The following is a 19,608-nucleotide window of genomic DNA, read 5'->3' as shown; positions in this document are numbered from 1 at the left end:
CTTTCCATTTTCATAAAAGTTCCTTGCGGTTTGCTAACGGGAATCCTGGGGAAAAAAAATGCAGTGTTTGGCAGCTGAAAATCTAGTGAATTTTAAATGGGAGGCTTGCACCCGTAACAGTGGTGTAAGTTAGCTGTGAGTTGACTACCTATCATTTTGCACATAAAACTAAACCATATTCATATCTTCAGTATAACTTTGGCTTTTACAGTTACTTGTGCTCAAGATTGCCAGTAGGAAACTACACTTGTCTTTAATAGGATACGTGTATATTAGAGCTATGAGAATTAGCTAAATCCTGTTTTAACTCAAACTTGGAAAGGAGGAAACCCAACGTCTCGTTTTATTCTTCCACATAGCATGTTTATAGCTAAAGGAAAAAAGCTAGGGGAAAATATTTATAACAAAATCCTGATTCATACAAAAGTCACAGAATTTCTCCTTGATTTAGTAATTCAGAGTCTGACCTGGTTTGCTGGAAGTTTTGTTGTGTTTCATAACTCAAAGGACGGTGATCCAGTTTTGAGTGAACCTGCGCACTGTTTACAGCTTCCATGTCAAAACAGTGCCAAATGCATGATTTCCTGTGGTTTGAATGTGATGTGGTTTTGGCAGAGCTTTCCTGTATTCAAATTGGAAACTCAAAGCAAAATTCTGTGGTGAAAATCCAGATGGATCGAAACCAAGTGAACAGTTAGGGGAACCTGTGCAGAGCCAACCAGCTGAGTATCATACTGCGAGACTCGCAAAAGAGCGCAACCTCTGTTTTTATTATGTAGCATGTATTACATTTTGATGTACGTACCATCTTCTTTGCGTGTCCAAAGAAGGGCAACAAAGCTGGTGAAGGGTCTGGAGCACAAGTCTTATGAGGAGCGGCTGAGGGAACTGGAGTTGTTTAGCCTGGAGAAAAGGAGGCTCAGGGGAGACTTTATCGCTCTCTACAACTACCTGAAAGGAGGTTGTAGAGAGGTGGGGGTCGGTCTCTTCTCCCAGGTAACAAGTGATAGGATGGGAGGAAATGGCCTCAAGTTGTGCCAGGGGAGGTTTAGGCTGGGTATTAGGAAATTTTACTTCACTGAAAGGGTTGTCAAGCATTGGGGAGCAGGCTGCCCAGGGAAGTGGTTGAGTCACCATCCCTGGAGGTAATTAAAAGACGATTGGATGAGGTGCTTAGGGACATGGTGTAGTGGTGGTCTTGGTAGTGTTAGGTTTACGGTTGGACTCAATGATCTTAAAGGTCTTTTCCAACCTGTGCGATTCTGTGATTCTGTGATTCCTCCAAGAAGCAGTTACTCCAGACCCTCAGTGAACAGTCATGTTTTGAATTCCAGAAGTGCTCAGTTATGGGGCTTAACCTGCTCAAACTAGAGCAGGACTAGGCAAATGCAGAGCACTTCTGAAAACCCAACTCTGTATTTTTTCCGGTTTTAACTATGTGCTTTTCTTTTACACTGAATTTGTCTGTAGCCAGTGGAAAGAGAAGTTCAAATAATAGTATTTATAGGGCTAAATCTTTTTCCTGCCTGAGTCCTTTGGAGTTGTCAGATTGACACAGAAGGCTTGTAAATCTGCTGTACATGGACAGCTGAACATTTTCCCAGTGTGAGGAAAGCATTAGCCTGTTTAGAGCCAGGGTAGCCTGCTTAGCTACCCTCCTTAAGGTGCAGAGGCAGGCTGGATGTAGAAAGGTGCTTTTTAGGGACTGGAGTGTGTGTGTAGTTGCAACTGTTCCAAGCAAGTGCAAGTAAGAGCAGTGCATAATTGGTCCTAACTATATGGAGCACATTGTGCGAGTTTTCCTTTACAAAGTTATTGTTGTTACATGCACAGTGCAATTTTTTTGGCCAGCTGAACATCTCACAAGCCATAAACAATCATCAGTCTGCTTCTGAATCAAGCATAGACATATAGTTGTATGTACATCATCTCTCATAAGGTCATCATAGAACAGATTTCTAAGATGTCTGCTGCATTTTTCTAGCTTTTTAATAAAGTTAGTGTAAAGCAAGTGACATCGTGATATAGTCCTGCTTTTTGAGTAGTATTGTTTTAAAGATGTGACTGGTGAAGTACATATAGTTAGTATACTGGTAGTGTTGTCAGTTTGAGGAGCATATAGATAAACAGAAAGCTAGATTTGTTATATTAAACTTGCATTTCCTTGACCCTGTAAGGTACCATTAAATAAGAGCAGTCTTGTATAAGGACTGTCATTCCAGCATCAATTTGCTTATAAACAGCATGCAGCGGGACTTCAGCAGCATCACTCTCACTCATTTGAGATACCTTTCTGGGAGTAAGATGCTTCTAGAGTCTGTTCAGATTCGAGCAATGTCCTTTTATTGTATTTGTTTGTCCTGTTACAAGCGCTGATCATTAGCGCTGGGGTTTTCCCAGCACCTCTTAGCAATCCTGCTACCCAGAGAAGCTGTTCCAGACCCTGAGGACTTGGGAGGCTGCCACTGCCAAAGGGGAACAACAGAGAACAAGTCGGTGGAGAAAGCAGGCTCCTTCTCACATTTCTGCCCCCAGGAGTAAGACTGGGACTGGGGCTGTGGTTGCATGAGTGGTTCTTTGGCAGTCACACCAGCTTATGCAATCCTCACCTCATCTCACCCTCTCCTCCTTGGGCATTTATGTGGTACTACAGTGAGTCACATCAAGGGGGCTGACCCAGCCAAATACTAAGCTAAGCAAAAAAACCTTGGTTTTGGTAGAGACGGCTCTTTGGCCCACCTTATCATAAGGTTGCTTGAACTCTCGTGCTAACACCAAGGAGAAGCGGGCAGTGAATAGTTAAGGGTAAGGAGAGAACAGGACTTCAGGAGCAGTAAAAGCATATGCCAAATTGAAGTGACTGTTTAACTATGGCCTAAACCATGTAGCATGTTTAGGGAGTTAATTGCTTGCTCTATTTTTAACTCTCAGGATATGGGGAAAGATGGATAGTTTCTATTCCATTTTATATCCTTGGAGATTTTATTCCCTGGAAATGGAACAATTGTCTGCTTGTTTATTGTACATTAATTGCTAACACATTGTAGCAACAGGAAAGCTGAACTGTGAAGTCTGTGTAAGGTTTGAAATGCTCTAGAAAAGACAGCAGCTGAGACTTGATGATAGCAACAAATAGTGCTCCCAGTCTTTACATGCGTCATGGGCATGATTAATCAGAACGGGACAGATAGTCGGAGTAATAATTTATTTTTCCCTCTTTGTTCTTGGAAATCTGCAGATGGGAAAACAGATCACTTCAAATATGGATGAAGATCAGATCCCACAGTAGGATCCATTAGCAAAGACCTCTTAGCCCTTAGGATGCACTGATAAAAAATTATGGATGTTGGGTTCAGATGCAGGTTCAGAGTCGGAAGTTGTGAAGGGCTGGCTAACACAGCATGGTGGAATCCTAATGCAAGCGAGAGCCTCTAAACAGCTGCAGACAGCAAATCTCTGATGGTGCAGAGAACAGACAGAACTTAGATTTAAGTGCAAAGCAAAACAGCTTTTGAAGAATACCTCTGCTACATTTACTCTCCAAAAAATGACTGAGCAAGTATTGTAGTAGACTGTCCTTCTGGTAAAATACAGAGTTCAGAACGCTTTGCCAGACTGATTTCTACCAGGCTAATTCTGTGTAAGCAGTTCATGAAAGAGTAGAATGAGGAATATAGGTACCTCTGTATGGTTGCCTGGAAATACTCCAAGTAATTCCGTGATGTGTCTGAGATATGCTTGTCAAGGCTGTGAGGTCCCTGTTGCTGCAGCGAGCATCTCCAGTGGTGCAAATGGGAAACACCCAAGTTTATTATATTCTATTCTGAGTTCCAAGCAGCACAGTACATAGTAATCCAGCTATAACATCTTCCTTCAGCCTCACTCTCTATAGCTAAGGCGAGGCAGGGAGCAGCATATGTAATCCCATCGGTGGCACAAAGCCTCCTCAGGACATTCAGGTTCAGGAGTCCTTGCAAACTGTTTTAGCTGTGCAGTTAAGGGGTGCTGAAACTGCGGATCTGTGACTGCAAGAAAATTATGAGAACCAGAACCTCTACAGCTTTCATTTTCAAGTGATTTAAAAATGACTAAGTCAATTTACTTGCTAGTTGAAAAAGATTAATTGAGGTTACTTCTGGACAGAACTTGTATGCCAAGTTTAATCTTGTCTGCAAGTTTAATCTTGGCATGATACTTTATTGCCATATTTTATAAGTACAAAAGAGTAGAACTTTATGATGGAAATGGTGAGTGACCACAGCAAAAGTTGAGCTGGTAGGTACCTTTTTAGAAGAAAATACTATTGTGTGACAATTCACTGTGGTTCATGAATATTATGGAAACATCACTCCATGTTATACAAGCAGAGATTTGGATTGGGAAACCTGTCTCACAGAACCTTCAAATAATATGTTGTCTTGCAATGATGGTTTCAGCATATGCAGTTTTCTGTCCAACTGCAAAGCTTTCTGTTACCAAGCACAGTTTGTAGACACAGCCACAAAATCCAGATGCTGTAGATAGAGTCAAATTGTCTGTAAAAATGAGAAAAATAGTGTTGAACTCAAAAGAGGGCAGTGCCAGAGACCAGGGGAGAAGCAAAGTAAAGCTTTCCACAGCACTGAACAGATGGGAGGTGCTCAACAAACAGTAAATAACCACATGAAAGAGAAGATTAGGAATAACTTCTCTCTACAACACATAGTATTCCTGAAAATCAGCGCAGGATTTTTTGTGCTTTGAGCTGTCTTATACTCCTATGTCAATTTTCCAATTCTGATTTCTGCATCATCTTTCTTAGAAGAAAGGGAATTCTCCTACACACAGCCAGCCAGTGAATGCAAATGTGGCTCTTATTCATGATCACTGTTTTGAACTCTGATGTCAATGAATGATTTAGGAGAGACTCCAACTGATACGGAGGAGAGCTGGATGAGACTCCTATTTGGCTTCATGTGCAAAATTCTCCAAAGAAATTCAAAGACTAACTTGAGGCATGACCAGAAACTCAGCCCTGGCAAATATAATTCTGTTATGCCTTAAATGTCATCATCAGTAACAGTAAAACTCATATCTAATGAAAAAGTAATATATTATCAAAACATTTAATTAATGGGATGACTTCTGCACTATATTAGCAAACCAGGGAGCTTCTCTGGATCAGCCTATTTATTAAAAAAAAAAAATAAAAAAGGTAAAGTCCATTTTAGGTATTGGTGCCAAAAATATTATACCGAAAATATTTTGTCAGATGCTCTGTCTTCCCTGTGTCTTTTGTAAAAATTAAGATACTTGCAAAAGATGGATGCTTTTCTACCCAGAGCTCTTACCTCTCCTTGCAAAAATAATAATTAAAAAAAACAAAACCTATTTGTTAAGAGAAGCGTGTCCTTCCTGAGACAGTCAACAAAACAAGGAGCTGTAGTAAAGCTCCTTTGGGACTTTATTCTCTAGCCTTTGGTTCTGAAAAGCACATTTATTAGAGGTTTATGCATTGGAAAGGTACTCTGTGTGTAAAGGGCTGTTTCAACTGACAGCACTTGATTTCTTTATTTTTTTTTACTTCTGCCTGTGAACTCTTTTAAGTACATGAACCCTAAAGAATCATCTGTCTCTGAAATGTACCCAGCCCAGCACCTTAGGAAGTCAGAGTACAGAGAATTAAAACCCGATCTCAGTATTTTACATTTTAACATCTTAGCAGAGGATGACTGACCTAGTAAGACCGTTAGCCTCTGGGCAGGTAGGGAATGAGTTGTATAATTTTTTGTTTATAGAGAGAGTTAATAGCTACTTGTGCTTTTTATCCCAGGATAAAAGAGTGGTTTATCATCAGCTGTTTTCATTGAATGTCCATGAAACATAACTACCTGTAGGGTGAGGTCAAGCAGGCATCCAGTAAACAACATACAGCAAAGCAGGCAGGATGGCGAGGAGAGAAGGTTTCCATATACATGATATGAGATGTCCTGAAATCTTTTATGTCTCTGCAGGACTGTCTGAAACTTGACTCAATATTTTATGGGATTTTCCACCCACACACACACCCACCCCCCCACACTTTATTCCTTAGGAGGGTGGAGGCTGCAGACAGCTCTGCCAGGATTATTGCACCTGCAATGGAAGAGAACAGAGAGATTTTTGAAAACAGAAGCTTCAACACTGATGTTGTCCCCTCTTTTTCAGGACATGAATTCTTGAAACATACTGCCATGTATAGAATATATATGAGTGATTCATGTGAACAGAGTATTTCAGGTTTCAGTCTGGTTTTACTGTTAAAAAAGCCAATTTTGGCAAGGCATCTTTTCCTATTTTAAGTGTGAAATCTTGGAAGAGATTTGGCTCGTTGCTGGCAACTACCAAATCACCATGTGATACCTGTTTTTCAGCAAAGTTATGTGGTCCCACCGGCATTGCGGAGAGTGAAGAGGATGTTTCAGATGTAAGACTTTCCATATACACAAGCCCGTTGCTGTGCCATTGTTCCAAAGAAAAAATCTGCCCACATTTTTGTGGACTGTTTGTTCTCGTAGCAGGAAGGTCACAGTGCCAGCCAGAGATGGCCTTTGAACTTGGGCAGTGCCAACCAAGCATAGGAATTTGTGGTTTTGCAGCTTTAGTCTGTTCAGCTGGCAGGTTTTTTACATGTAGGATGGAGGAAATTAATGTTCTGCTTCCTCCATCCCCATTCTGTTTGCAAGCAAATGAATTAGTGCAGTAGATGCTTAGGAGCAGGAAACAAGGAAGCTATGCCTGTGTGGCATCTATATCTTGGCTGTCCCACTAGTGTGTGCTTAGAAGTGGTGCTCAAAGCCTCCGTGTCTTCAGCTTCTCTTCTGTCTTCGTTTGGTTTGATCAAGCACAGTTTGCCAACTGTATGTGCAAAATAAAAAAGCTTAGTGGGTGAGTGAGGGCCATCCAAGTCTGTGAATGTGCTGGGCTCCAGAAGGCAGACAAGGAAATTTCTAAGTATTCTGTGCATTAAATTACACATATGGGACTTAACGTTTCCTTTGCAAGTGGATTGCCCTGTTTTTCAGTTGAAGTGAATGAAACAAATCCTTCATTCAGTTGTGGCTGTGTGACCGGTGACTGGTCCCATGATCTTACAAGGGTAGCGCAGAGGGTGGAATTTGGCTTTTTGTGTTGTTTATGTGAAAAAGAGGACTTTACGGCCTTAAGAGAGCCATTCCTGCCCTTTGACACACTAGACAGTACCACAGAAATAAGAAAACCCAGTCTGCTCTCAAAAAATAGGTACTTTCAAATGATCATATCTTAAATGTATGGTACATTTAATCTCTCTTAACTTATTCCAAGAGAATTTTGTTTTGCTTTGGTCTCTAGGGCTGTTTCTGGGGGAAAAAAATTCCCAAATATTGGGAGAAGCCAACTATGTATAAAACAGTTCATAAAGCAACTCCTACACTAACACAGTGACCCAGTGGTCTCCCTGCTGCTGAGACACTCCGTTTGGGTGGATAGTACTGGAAGGAAAACTAGTGATAATAAGTTGCATTTTTTTAAATTACTTTGGTAATTATAATGGTGGTTTAAAGAGGTCAGTATGTGTTTTTACCAAAATAAGGAAGCAGCTTTAGCCTAGTACTCTGAGACAGACTTATTACACCTGATTAGCATTAGGGAATGCTTTTAGGGTGGATTTTCAGGTGTTTGGGCATGCATGTGCAAGTGGGTTTTGTGGTCATTATTTCTCTTCAGTCCTCACCATGAGTTTCTCACTTGGAAACTGCCTCATACTTAGGTCTGTTATCACAGATGTTTGACTGGATCATTTTCAGTTGCTGGGTTTCAAGGGTGGTGGGTTTTTTTTAAATGTTCAATATTTATTCAACTTGCTCTGTTTTGTTAAACATGATGAAATATATGGAGTTAGTGATTTCCCCCCCCCCCCCTTTTAAAAAATACTAGTGTTTCACAAATACCTAATCAACTTCTTTGGTTAACACATTGCCAATAAAGCCATCCGAGCGAGCCTCAGAACCTTTTGGCACTGGCCCTGCTTGCAACCCTCTGTAAATCTCAGACGCTTCACTGCTTCGATGGAAACTCCATAGATGCTGGGAGGGTGCAGTATTAACCTTAACATCTGCCCTGTGGAGAACTAGCTTTTCCTTTAGCCTAATTTGAATGTTGTGTTGTCTCAATGAAGTTAATACAATGCGCTAAAATATTTTATTATTACGTAATGAGTGGTAGCAACAGGCTAGGGAGGCAGAGGGAGGAGTGGTGCCTGGGAGTGAGAGTAGTCCACCCCGAGCGTCCACTTGCTTCAAAAGGGGAATAACTGACTTATCCCATGCTGCTGTCATCTCTCTCTCCTTAGCTGAAGCTCTCCTATTTCATAATACTGGGACTTCAGAGGCAGGACTTCCACGGTCTTTTTCCCTTCCCTGGCCTCCCACCAGCTTGCTGGGACCACAGTACCCACATGCTCCTCACTTGTATCCTGTACAGAGCTGTGTGGAGGGAAATGCCTCCCATACAGCAGCACGTAACCAGGGTGGTAAACGTGGCCCACTGTCAGTTTTCTGTGGTTTGATCTATTGTATTGTAGTGCCTTAGATCTGAACTTACATCATCAGACATTCTTCTTTCTATTTTTGTAGTGTGGAGACTTTTGCATGTAATTTGTAAGTGTTTTGAGTCTTCAAAAAGAGAACTAAAACCTATAATGATGTTTTGCCCCTTTTTAGTTCAATTTTAATTGAACTAAAGGAGTAGCCTATAAAAACAACCAGTCAGCATCCTTGGGCCTTTTGTTCTCCTCTCTCTCTCTCTCTCTCTCTCCCCCCCCCTCCTCTAGTATTTAAATTGAATTCTTCCCCAGCAAAATATCTCACAAAATCATCTTGCAGTCATTATTTATTTCCTCTAATGGACTGTTCCATGGTGTGTCACCGGCTCATGTGGAACAGACCACAGCCAAATTTCAGAACCAGATGATACTAATATTTACAAATAAAGCATTTATCCCAGTTATTTGAGTTTGATAATGAAGTACAAGTAATACAGAATGCTAGGAGCTGAAGCTTTTTTGGCAGAAGTGTTTTTAGTAAAGCTTCCTGCTGAGCACTCAAGTGAAACAAATAGGTTAATTTAAAAGCTACTTACAACCTTTATGTATTGATTTATTATGCAGCTGTGAATAGTAAAAGAATAAATAACATTTTACAGAGTTATTTTGGATAGCTGTCCTGTCATGGGAGTCTCTGCTGATGGTACTTTGGAGTAACTGTTCCTGGGGTTTTCCATCATTTTTCTGGGTGTAGAAAGTCTGCTCTGTCTTTTGAGGAGCTCTTTGTATCTTGGACCAGTGGCAGGCCTTAGTATAATTTTCTCCAACTCAGGCTGTCCTTCAAATCCATCTAATAGTTGTAACAGAAGTGATACCACAACTTCCCAGCTCATGGAACCATGAACTTGGTGATACTTGTTTAGTGACTGAGCCTGAAAGTACCTGCAGAGATCAGAATGCAGCTGTGTCAGGACTTACACAAACCTATAGCAAGATAAAGCTTCTGCTGCTAAAGTTTAAATGGACAATGCAAGGATGAAAAGAGAGAGGATCATAGTCCCACTTTACAGATAGGAAACTGGAAATGGAGATAGATGCTATTGTATTTATGTCTAGGGAGAGCTTACACATCTGTATGGCCTTCTACAAGCTATTTTATTTAGCATGCTGAATATTTCCCATACATAAGATAGCCATTGTTGAGAGTTCAAAATACATTTAGTCCTTAAAATGTTTTTGGGGTTTTTTTAATGTTATAACTTCACTTTCAACATGTGCTTTGAATTATTTGCTTGGGGGTTTTTGTCCAGTTTTTCCAGGTCCATCAGCAGAGAAACTTGCATGTGATCTGTAACACTATCCCTTCACATAGTCCCTTAAAATTAACTCAATAGCAAGGCTCAAAAGCCCACATAGTTTCCTTTTTAATTTAATTAAAATGATGCATATTTGCCCAACACTGTGGAGAATTACATGATGCAGACTGGTTAGTCAGACATGAAGGCAGGCACAGCAGAGACCTTTTGGCCTCATGAGCTTTTATAAGAAGAAGTTGTATTAAGCAAACAGCTGTGTAATATGAGGGGTTTCTTATTCAAAAACAAGAGGGGTTGAGAAAGCTTTTCAATTCCCCTTTTGTGGGTCAGTGTCTCCAGTTGGTAAGCAGGGGACAGACAGATATTTAAAAATAGCTACATTTCAATTGCATTACTTTTTTTATTTTCTTAACCTTGCTGTTGATTGGATCGACTCTTCATTCTATTGTAAGAATGTCATAACTTGACTCTAATGCTTATACAACGCCTTTTGCAATTAGATGATGTAAACCTTAACATATTTAGAGAGGTTCAAATAGTCCCTCTGAGAAGCTAGGCTAGTGAGGAGAGCTTTGATGGTTTATATTTATAAGTGGAACATTAGCCATCGTTACAGGATAGGTAGTTTAGGAATTTTTTTCATGAGTACAGAGGGGAAAATGAGCAATAGAGAGCATGTCCTGGTTCTAAGTAGCATTATGAAAGTGGAGTATTCGATTCAAGTGAAATTTCTTTTCCTTATTTGGGCTAATTTGTTTCAGGTTCTATACTGATACATCAAAAGGTTATCACTGGATATAAAGAAAGATAAATCAGCCACCCGGCCTATAGTCTTCTTTTGGAAGCATAATCATATTTATTTCTCATTTAAGCTGATTATGCCTTGATAAGCATATAGTAGTCATGAGATTTTTATGGACTTTCTGAGAATCACTGTGTATTATATTATTGAGAATTTTTATCTACAGCTACAGTGTGTTGAGAACTCGTATTGCTTATATGAGCTTGGACCCTGTTTCTAGCTGCACCTCCGCTGCTGGCTGACTGCAGGCAAGAGAAATTGTTCCTTTGGGCTTCAGTGTCCTCATCTTTAAAACAGGAGTAAAGGTGTGGATCTCCTCTGAAAGTTGCTTTAATGTCTGCCAACAACAAGTGCATGCTTGGAGCCAGTTATTTATTTTGTGTATTGATATATTTGTTTATCAGTGTATTAGCAATGCTTTGTAACATAGTGGTATGTGCAGTGAGGTAGGGACATGGTGCTGCTTCCTGCTGCACGATAAAACAAGCACGTGAGAGCAGTGAAGCCCCAGCCTGTGAGAGCTAAAGCACTCTCATAACATTTGGGTGGAAGGCACTGCCAGCTTTGGAGCAAGAGCGACTGCATTTTATCCCTGCCATGCCACAAGCTTCTTGGTTGATATGTGTGCAGTATAATGACAGCTGGGAAGTCCTGTGTGGTCCCTGATTTTATTCCAGCCTGTGTGAGGCTGACTGATTTTACAGTTGTACTGTATTCTCAAGGGATATTGGTATACCAGTGTCCCCATGGCTTTGTTCTTCTGGAGAAGTTGGGCCAGAGCACAAAATCCTATATGGCAGAGGACAGGGGTGTAAAGGTTGGCTTGCTGTACAGCCTGCTGGTAGGGTGCAGTATCCTGTGGGGAGGTCCCATCCTCTCTGTACAGTCAGACCAGCTGGGAAGCAAGGGTGGGAAGTGTGCATGGGGAGACCTTGTTCCCACCTGCAGTGCTACCGCCCTCAGAGTCCTACTGACCCGCTCCTTGAAAGATTTGATAGGATCATGATTTTAATATCAGGAAAGATTTAGATCACATCAACCACCTCCACATGATCGGGAACGTGTTCCCCTCCCCCATGTCCTGAGCTTCCCATAAGCCAGGGATTGAAGTTGTGATTATGGTCCATAAAGGCTGTGATACCAGTAAGGGATGACCTGTGCTACCAGACACCTTCCAGGCAGAACCCAGGGGCTCCTACACCCACAGGGGAGACACTCTGGAGAACAGACCCTTTTGACTTGTGAATTAAAACTATATGCACACTGCTAACAATGCAGCTGTGATACTTATTTTGTATTAATCCAAAGTATGAAAGAGAAAAGCCTGCTGCCTGTTATGAGCCCATCTGCTCTGCATCACTGCGAGCCCTGGCAGCAGTCCCACATGGCGGTGCTGTGTCTGATGCAGGGGAAGACGAGCGTGTTAGGAGTGCCAGTGCCTGCATGCTGGGGTTGTGAATGAGTAGGGGTTTTTGATGAATGAGTTAAGCATCACGAGTTAGCAAATTTGTTCGGTAAAAACAACCTCATCAGGCTCTTACTTTCTAGAACTGTACATTCTTCATGGCCTCTCGATGTGTTTTAAATGTTATCAAGAATTGGTGTCTTTGTTGTTGTAGATTTAAAAGACCATTAACTACTCAGCAAATATGAAGTAGCGGTGTTAAAAAAAAAAAACAGGTTAGCAGGCATTGCCTGTGAGAGCCACACTGTAACCTCTGATGTGAGCGAGAGGCATGCTGTAAAATCAGTGCTGGTTCTGGGTGCGCAATGTTACTGGTGCCAGTCATGTGGTTCTGCCCTTAGTTTGAAATTTGAAGTTAGGACGGTCTTAAGTCCACCATGTTTTGAGTGTCCAGGTTGTTCTTATTGCTCATGTGTTTGCTTTCCCCTCAATGCGGGGCCAGAGAGATGCATTTTTCATGGGTACAGTTTTATTAGGATTGTATTGTTTGGTGCATTCGGTCCACATGGTTCCTGTCTTTGGTGATGTGATGCTGAAGGGATGCTCTGTTTTGAGAGGACACTTGGATGACCAGCAGCATATTTCTGCGCTATGGCAGTTGCTCTCGGTCTCACCAACCCTGCAGTAGATACCTTGTCATTTGTAGGGCAGGAACTTGGGCTTTCAGGACAGAGACTGTGTACTCGAATATGTGTATGTACATGGTAGATATGTCTGTGCTTTTATGAACGTTACCTTTATGTAAATAACAAAATCCAGAGAGCTGTGTGGCCATGATTATTTTTTTTTAATGTATATATTGTTTTATTTGTATATTGCGAGGTGCTTCTGGTTTACGTAAATGTGAGTTCCTAGAAGGAGAGCCTTCAAATACTGTGTTTGCATTTCAGTTTTGATTCTTAATGTGTTCTTAGATCATCTGTAATTTCTTTTATATTGGGAGCCACAGGGTGGATGTATATTTATTAAACTTAATAGAGCTTAAAGCACTTGCTGAGCTGCATTAAACATGAGATAAAAATGTATCCCTTACAATTGTAAGGGTATAAATTTTTAAAGGTTTTTATTTTCTTTTAATTGTTGAATTAATGTAGAATAATTCCTTTGCTTTGACATGAGCTTATCAAAAGTAATTTAATATAAATTGATCAAATTTAGGCTATTTAATATTCTTATTGAAGACTTTTTTGTGTATTCATAATGCATCCATTGTTTTCAAGAGGAACTCTGCCAGCTGAATACCTCAGTTGGTGTAAAGCTGAATGTTCAGTTCTAGTCAGCGCATATGTGTAAACTGATACATGAAAAATTAAAAAAAAGAAGAGTTTCACTTCATTTCCTGGAACTTGATTGTTTATCCTAAGCCGTGACCTGTATCTTGTATCTGTACAAACTGTTGTGGAGTCAGTGTCCAACCACAAATGCTGTCTTCATGCACATCTTTCATATCCCAAGGTACAGGAACAGAGTTGGCTTTTTGATGCTACCCACTCATGAGTGATAAAGACTTTTCTGTGCTACCTCCCTATAAATTTTGTTTGCAGTGTTGCACTTCTGTGTGATGGGCTGGCAGCTAGCAGTTTTAGTTGAGAACACACATCTTTAATCTGATCTCTGCCACTAATTTCTAAAGATTTAATGTACTAATAGAGAGCATCACCATAGAAGAAGTCCTTTGTTCTCTGACCCTTCAGTTTGACGGTCAGATTACATTTGGAGCTATGTCCAGAAGCATCAATACCTTGACCATCACTTTGCTTTTATTTTTAATTACTTCCTCTTGTTTTCCTGCATCCCTGTCTTGCTTCTTCCATTTTTATAGTAAGATGGTTTTAGTTTTCATAAGGATTTTTGGGTGCAGTATTCCTGTGTCCTGTTTGTCTTCCATGAGTAGCCTGTGGAGTATTTTTGATAAGCACAAAGTCATCTTTTGTTATCTTGTCCAAATCAAACTTAGTTTATCCTTCATTTTATTTTGCCTGGAAAGAAACACATAGACAATCTGGTGGCTGAGAATTATTATGAAATATCTAACTTGTTCTTTGTAAGACAAGACACTATCATCTGCAGCATGAAGCTTGCTGGGTTGCTGAAGGTATTGAAGGCAAGGTCAGACTTCATATATTAATTCAGACTGTTTCCTTATCAGGTCCAAGATTCTATGCAAGACAGCAGTCCATCTACTGATGAGTTAAAGGGAAATGGAAAATTGTATCATGTACTTTGCTAACAGTATTTTTGCATGCATGAGGCCAAAACAATTTTTTTCTGGTCTTTGTAAACAGGTAGTACTCTTTTGTTGCAAAAGAGGGGTATTTCCATGCTGCAAACTGGATGTGAATACCATATGATTGTTTTTAGAGACAGCTGTTTCAACTTCCACTGAAATTTTTGCAGAAGAATGCCCTCATGTAACAACCCTTTTTTCTAATTACAGACTGTAAGATCCTTAGGAACTGGAAATCCAGCAGAGAAAGCATTTGTGGTAGAATTAGGTGTTGAAGCTTATGGAGTTTTGAACCCACAAAAAAAAAAAAGGAAAGAACTGAAAAAAGTAACAAAGAACAGACTGTGTTTGATTACCAGGCTATAAAACCTAGCATGCAGTGCTTAAACATGGAGGAACAAATTTTCTAACAGGCTGGTGCTATTGTGGAAGATGGATTTGAGCCAAACTCCCAGATTTGAAACCCCATGAACTTCAGTAGGCCCAGGCCAATCCTTGGCTTAGGTTCATCTCAAACATTGCAAGCACAGAAAAGGTATTTGAACATTCACAGTAGCAACTGGAGATCCAAAAGGGGAAGGTTCATGCATAATCTGTGCACTATTTGCACACACAAGGGGCATATCGGTGCCAATATGAACATTTGTCCCCTTGATCATTATGAGAACGTTTTTAGAGCATCTTTGAAAACACACTGCAGCATAACATGAAGGGAATGTTTCTGGCATGTATCCTCAGTACTTGAATCTGTTACTAACTAATCTCTTTAGTGGGAAGAGCTTTATATGGCTTCTCTAATTTTACCCAAATAATTAATCTCTTGCACATTGTCCTCACTTCTGTGGTCCCCTCTGACAGACCTTTCCTGTCACAACGGCTGACATCAGGTTCCTGGGTCGCATGGTGAATTCCTGCTCAGAGGACAACTGGTTTATTACACGTTTAAGCAATACTGCCTTCTGAATGAGGACTGCAGTGGGTAGATTTCAACAAATTATCAGTTATACCCAGACCGACCGGAGAGATTTATGTGCTGGTTTTAATAAGCATTGTACTCATTTATTTGCTTTCTCTTTTGCAGCAGAGTGAACTCTGGTTTCCTCTGAGTTGTGCAGCTGCTATAAATGGTAATAAGACAGCAGTGTCAGTCACAGTAGTGCTGTGATTGAGACACGCATCCTGCACTTGCTGTATTTGAGGGTTGTGTCTGGAGCTGGAGAGGGGAAAAGTTTAACATGAAAATGAACTACATGCAATTACCAATTTATGGGGAAGCTCATAAGGGATCCAGCTGGTGGTGGCACTGCGTTGTTAAAACTGTTCTTCTGAAGAAACTAGAAGAAATTAGAAAAATGCATATGTGCTCTATTCAATTAGCAGAAGTTGTCAGAGCATCCTCGAATACTGCTTATTAATAAAAATATATTAATCGCCAACTTTTACATCAAACGTACATTGTGCGTGTTTCCTGTGGAGAAACCTAAATGAGCATTTATCAGCAAGGTAGCAGCACCAGTGTAAAAGATGCAGGAACACACGGAGATAGGAATATTTTATGGTTCTGTGACAGAGCTATCATCAGAGCATGCTACCTCCTTGAACTGAGCTGTCTGTATGACACTGAGTTGCGATTTATGCCAGCTTGCTTGACTGCGATGTGGGACCTGACACGTCCATCACATGAGCAGCTGCAGCAAACTGTAGATTATATTAAAGCAGGTAGAAGATGATTTTGCAAATCCATGCTGGCAGAAGCGGAGCGGTGTGGGTCCATTCCCTTCTCAGAGTCAGGTGTGGAGTGGTGAGGAGCTTGGGAAGAAACGGCTGTGACTTTTGTCTTGAGACCAGGTGACATTGTATTGTCACAGTTGCAGATTGTCATAGCAATAAGAAGTCACGACAAATATTGTGGTACAACTCCAGCTTGTCCTGACTTCACCGTTTTCCATCTCTCTGCACGTCTTCAGAATTATCTGGTAAAAGCTAAATGCTGTACGTCTAGGTCTAGAAATGAAGATTTTTTTTTTTGAGCAGTTAGCACAAAAATAAAGAGGGGTAACACTGTATCCAGATTGCCATCATTAAACAGGAGAGCTCTCCAAACAGAGAAAGCTCTTAGTGGTGTGTTTGCAATACTGTGAGCAGACACAGGCTTGGGAGTATTATGCTGTTCCTTTTTCCAAAGCTAGCATTTACCTGTGCTGCGTGGCCGCATTGGTTGCATACAAATCTCACAGCAGGTTGTTTCCCATTTTACTCTCCCAGATACGCTCTACACACCTGGCGACACCAGTATTATTAACTTAAAAGCTCCAACAGCAATATGAGCCCTGGTATGCCATGTCTTAAGAGATCCTCCCAGAGAGTGCACTGACAGGTTTGTGTGAGCTAAATTGAAAGCTTTGTCCTTAGTCTATTCAACTATAATTCTTCCTCTTTTCAAAATAAGTTGATCATAAGCTTCTAATATATGAGACACAAACTGCTTGTTCATTATCAAAATCTGCACTATATCGTTAGGGCTCTACAAGGTTAACACATGCACGATGGACTATTGAAACAAGCTGCTGAGAGCGCTTTGTTGTAATATCTATGTACCAAACATTTCTCTGACTCATACCCTTACATACCCCCTGCAGTGATTTTGTAAGTCAGGGCAAAATTTAGACTACTATTTGTTATCTGGTACATATTTCTAAGATATTGCCAAACAAAAAGCTAAATTTAAAAACTATGACTTTTGTTGTCAGGAGTTCCGGGCACGCCAAAGGAATATGTCAGCAATTTTAGGCTTAGTGGCCATGTAATTGTAAAGTATACTTATTTTTATAGATGCTCTTGCATTATAAAAACTGAGACATTTCTATTAGCTGTTTGAGTTACATTTATTGTCACTGCTTTTTGATTATTAGTGTCACTTCAAGAATTTGTATTGGAATGGAAAAAAAAAGTGCACAGAAACTCTTCTTTTGTTTATGTGTATGACAAAGTTATTGTGTTGAAAGAGAAAAATGCTTTTAATGGTTTGATTTGGCTTGTATGCTCATATGGACAGCCATTGCGTCCTGCACATATATTCTGTCTTTATTTGCTTCGTCATGTATTGCCTTCATTGTGAGTCAGTTTGTCTCCTGCCTAATGATATTTTATTTCTTTAAATTGTGTGATTAGTTGAGGGGATGGGGAAATAGACTGTGGCTTTGGATATAGAAAATGAGACAGGGAGACAAACTCTCTGATGCAGGGAAGGAAAGTGTGTTTGAACCTCAGATCCATCCTGCATCATGGGGTCAGTGTAACTGAGCTGGGAAATATGGTCGTATGATTTTTCCCAGCTCACACCTGAATCATACATCTATAATAATATATAGCCCAGTGCTCTGAATTGAAGCATCTTCAGGAATTGCTCCCAGGCTTGCTAACTTCTTAACCATCTGAGATATACCTTGGAGACACACCAAATAACACAGTCTGACCTTCTGTCGACAAGGATGGCTTTCCTCCAGAAGTAGTTATCTTTAGTATACCTTAAGATAAAATGCTACTGCCTAGTTCCTTACCTAAAATACTGATCTTTAAACTGTTTTGTAGTTATTTTATTTCCAGTCATGGATGGGGTAAATATTTTCAGTTAAAGTAATGCTGAAATTAATGTTTGGCAGTAGGATTATTTCAGAACTTAATTTTTGGACAGAGACTTTTAAGTAAATCTGGTGAGGGAGACTTTGAATGTATTCTGCATGATTTCTTCAGTTTAGTACAGGCGGAGTATGGTATCTTCTATTGCTGTAAACTTGGCTAGTTATATAATAGTAAAAACTTAGGCTTATATAGTTTCAGTTATTGAAAGATACCCACCTTAACCATGTAGGTTTGCTCATGGCCATGTGTCATCAGCACTGGTGACTGTCATTTAATTGTCTAGCAGCTGTTCCACTGCATTTCTCCTGCCCACTGTCACACTTGTGGCTGTATCCAGCTCTGAAGCATTGTGGATCTGAGCCAGTGATTAATTTCTAGTCTGTGTTACTAATGTGCAAGATTTTATAGTCATCTGTTAGCAATTGAGCTGTAGATGCAAAAGTCCATTCTGTTAGTTCTTTGGTGACAAACAATAGGATTCTAGGTGATACCCCGTACCCTGCCATCACTGATCTGAACCTATCTTTAGTAATCACTGCCTTCTGTTTTGTATCAGGAGAATGGAAAGGTTAATCTGTTACTGCCTTGCTACCTTTGCTTTTTAATAAAGACCTCCCCCAACTTACTGTAGGAGCATCAGCTCAGCGCACCTTCTGTCCTGTCCTCTCTTGAGATGACTTGGTTGCTGTCATCCCTTTTCAATGCTGTGTTTGTGGGGTGAGGTTCTGAGATTTGTAGTCAGCTTATGCTGATCAGCAGGGTCCAGCCACAGACCTTGCATAGACTCATGTTGCCATGTGGTGAGTCAGATCATCTCACTGATCCGGCTGAAAATTAACTTTAAAAAGATGCTGACTTGTCAGGTTTTGATCAACTCCGAAAGGGCCCCACCACAAGTGCTGCTGTGACATATCCTCTGTCTCATCGCTGAGGAGAAAAGCTTAGTTGTATGTATTCCTCACTGTCACTGCAGCCCTGAATATGTGAGGTGGTGTTATGGTGAGAGCATTCTAGATAGGCACAAGAGCACAGGGAAAGAGGAGCAGCTGTCAGGGAAATGATGCGTGTTGCTTTATCCGCAGTTCTGGTAAAGAGTCGAACGAGCAGATCAAGTCAAAAAGCTACGCTTGCTGTTGTTGGCTTCTCTGCCTCCAGACATTTGACCCTGCCTTGGAAGTTGGTCTTGAGCCAACTGAAAAAAGAGCCATCACTGTTGTGACTCAGAGTCAGCTTCACTGAAATCATTAGTTAAACCAGCACATAACCAATATGAGACCAAGATCAAGATTTTTTCTTAGTGTTTTTTTTCTCTAAATTGGCTAATGGCATTTAGCTTATGAACTTATTGTCATCTTTCTTTGTAGTAAATGGAATTAAATTTATGTACTGAACATCAGTGCTCTCCCTGGCTTTTCTAGGACGAATCCTCGACTTGAAGACTGGAACAGTAAAGAAAGAGGGTCAGCAGTCCTCAATGAGAATGTGCATGGGATCAAGGCGGTCTTTCATTTGCAGGATGAGGTACGCATTTACCTTGTATTCCTGTGATGGTTCCAGTCCTGTCTCAGATTAGACTTCAGACATTTTGTTGCACTAATTTGACCTCGCTTAAAA

The 19,608-nt window shown here is 40.5% G+C and overlaps 1 protein-coding gene across 9 annotated transcripts in view; it reads left to right on the top strand.

Annotated features, from left to right (window-relative positions):
• ARNT2 (aryl hydrocarbon receptor nuclear translocator 2) overlaps window positions 1–19,608 on the top strand; it is a 164,866-nt gene that overhangs the window by 41,827 nt on the left and 103,431 nt on the right. For all 9 annotated transcript variants that reach the window (XR_012776269.1, XR_012776268.1, XR_012776267.1 and 6 more), the window contains one exon: window positions 19,413–19,515. Coding sequence is in view for 5 of the 9 variants with exons in the window: in XM_075506195.1 (XP_075362310.1) it covers window positions 19,413–19,515 (103 nt within the window). In the remaining 4 variants the exon portion in view is untranslated. The remainder of the gene's footprint in view (window positions 1–19,412; window positions 19,516–19,608) is intronic.

This window comes from Mycteria americana, chromosome 6, assembly GCF_035582795.1.
Source record: "Mycteria americana isolate JAX WOST 10 ecotype Jacksonville Zoo and Gardens chromosome 6, USCA_MyAme_1.0, whole genome shotgun sequence".
NCBI classification, from domain to species: domain Eukaryota; kingdom Metazoa; phylum Chordata; class Aves; order Ciconiiformes; family Ciconiidae; genus Mycteria; species Mycteria americana.
Note: the sequence above shows the minus strand (reverse complement) of the source record. Positions and strands in the feature narration are given on the sequence as shown.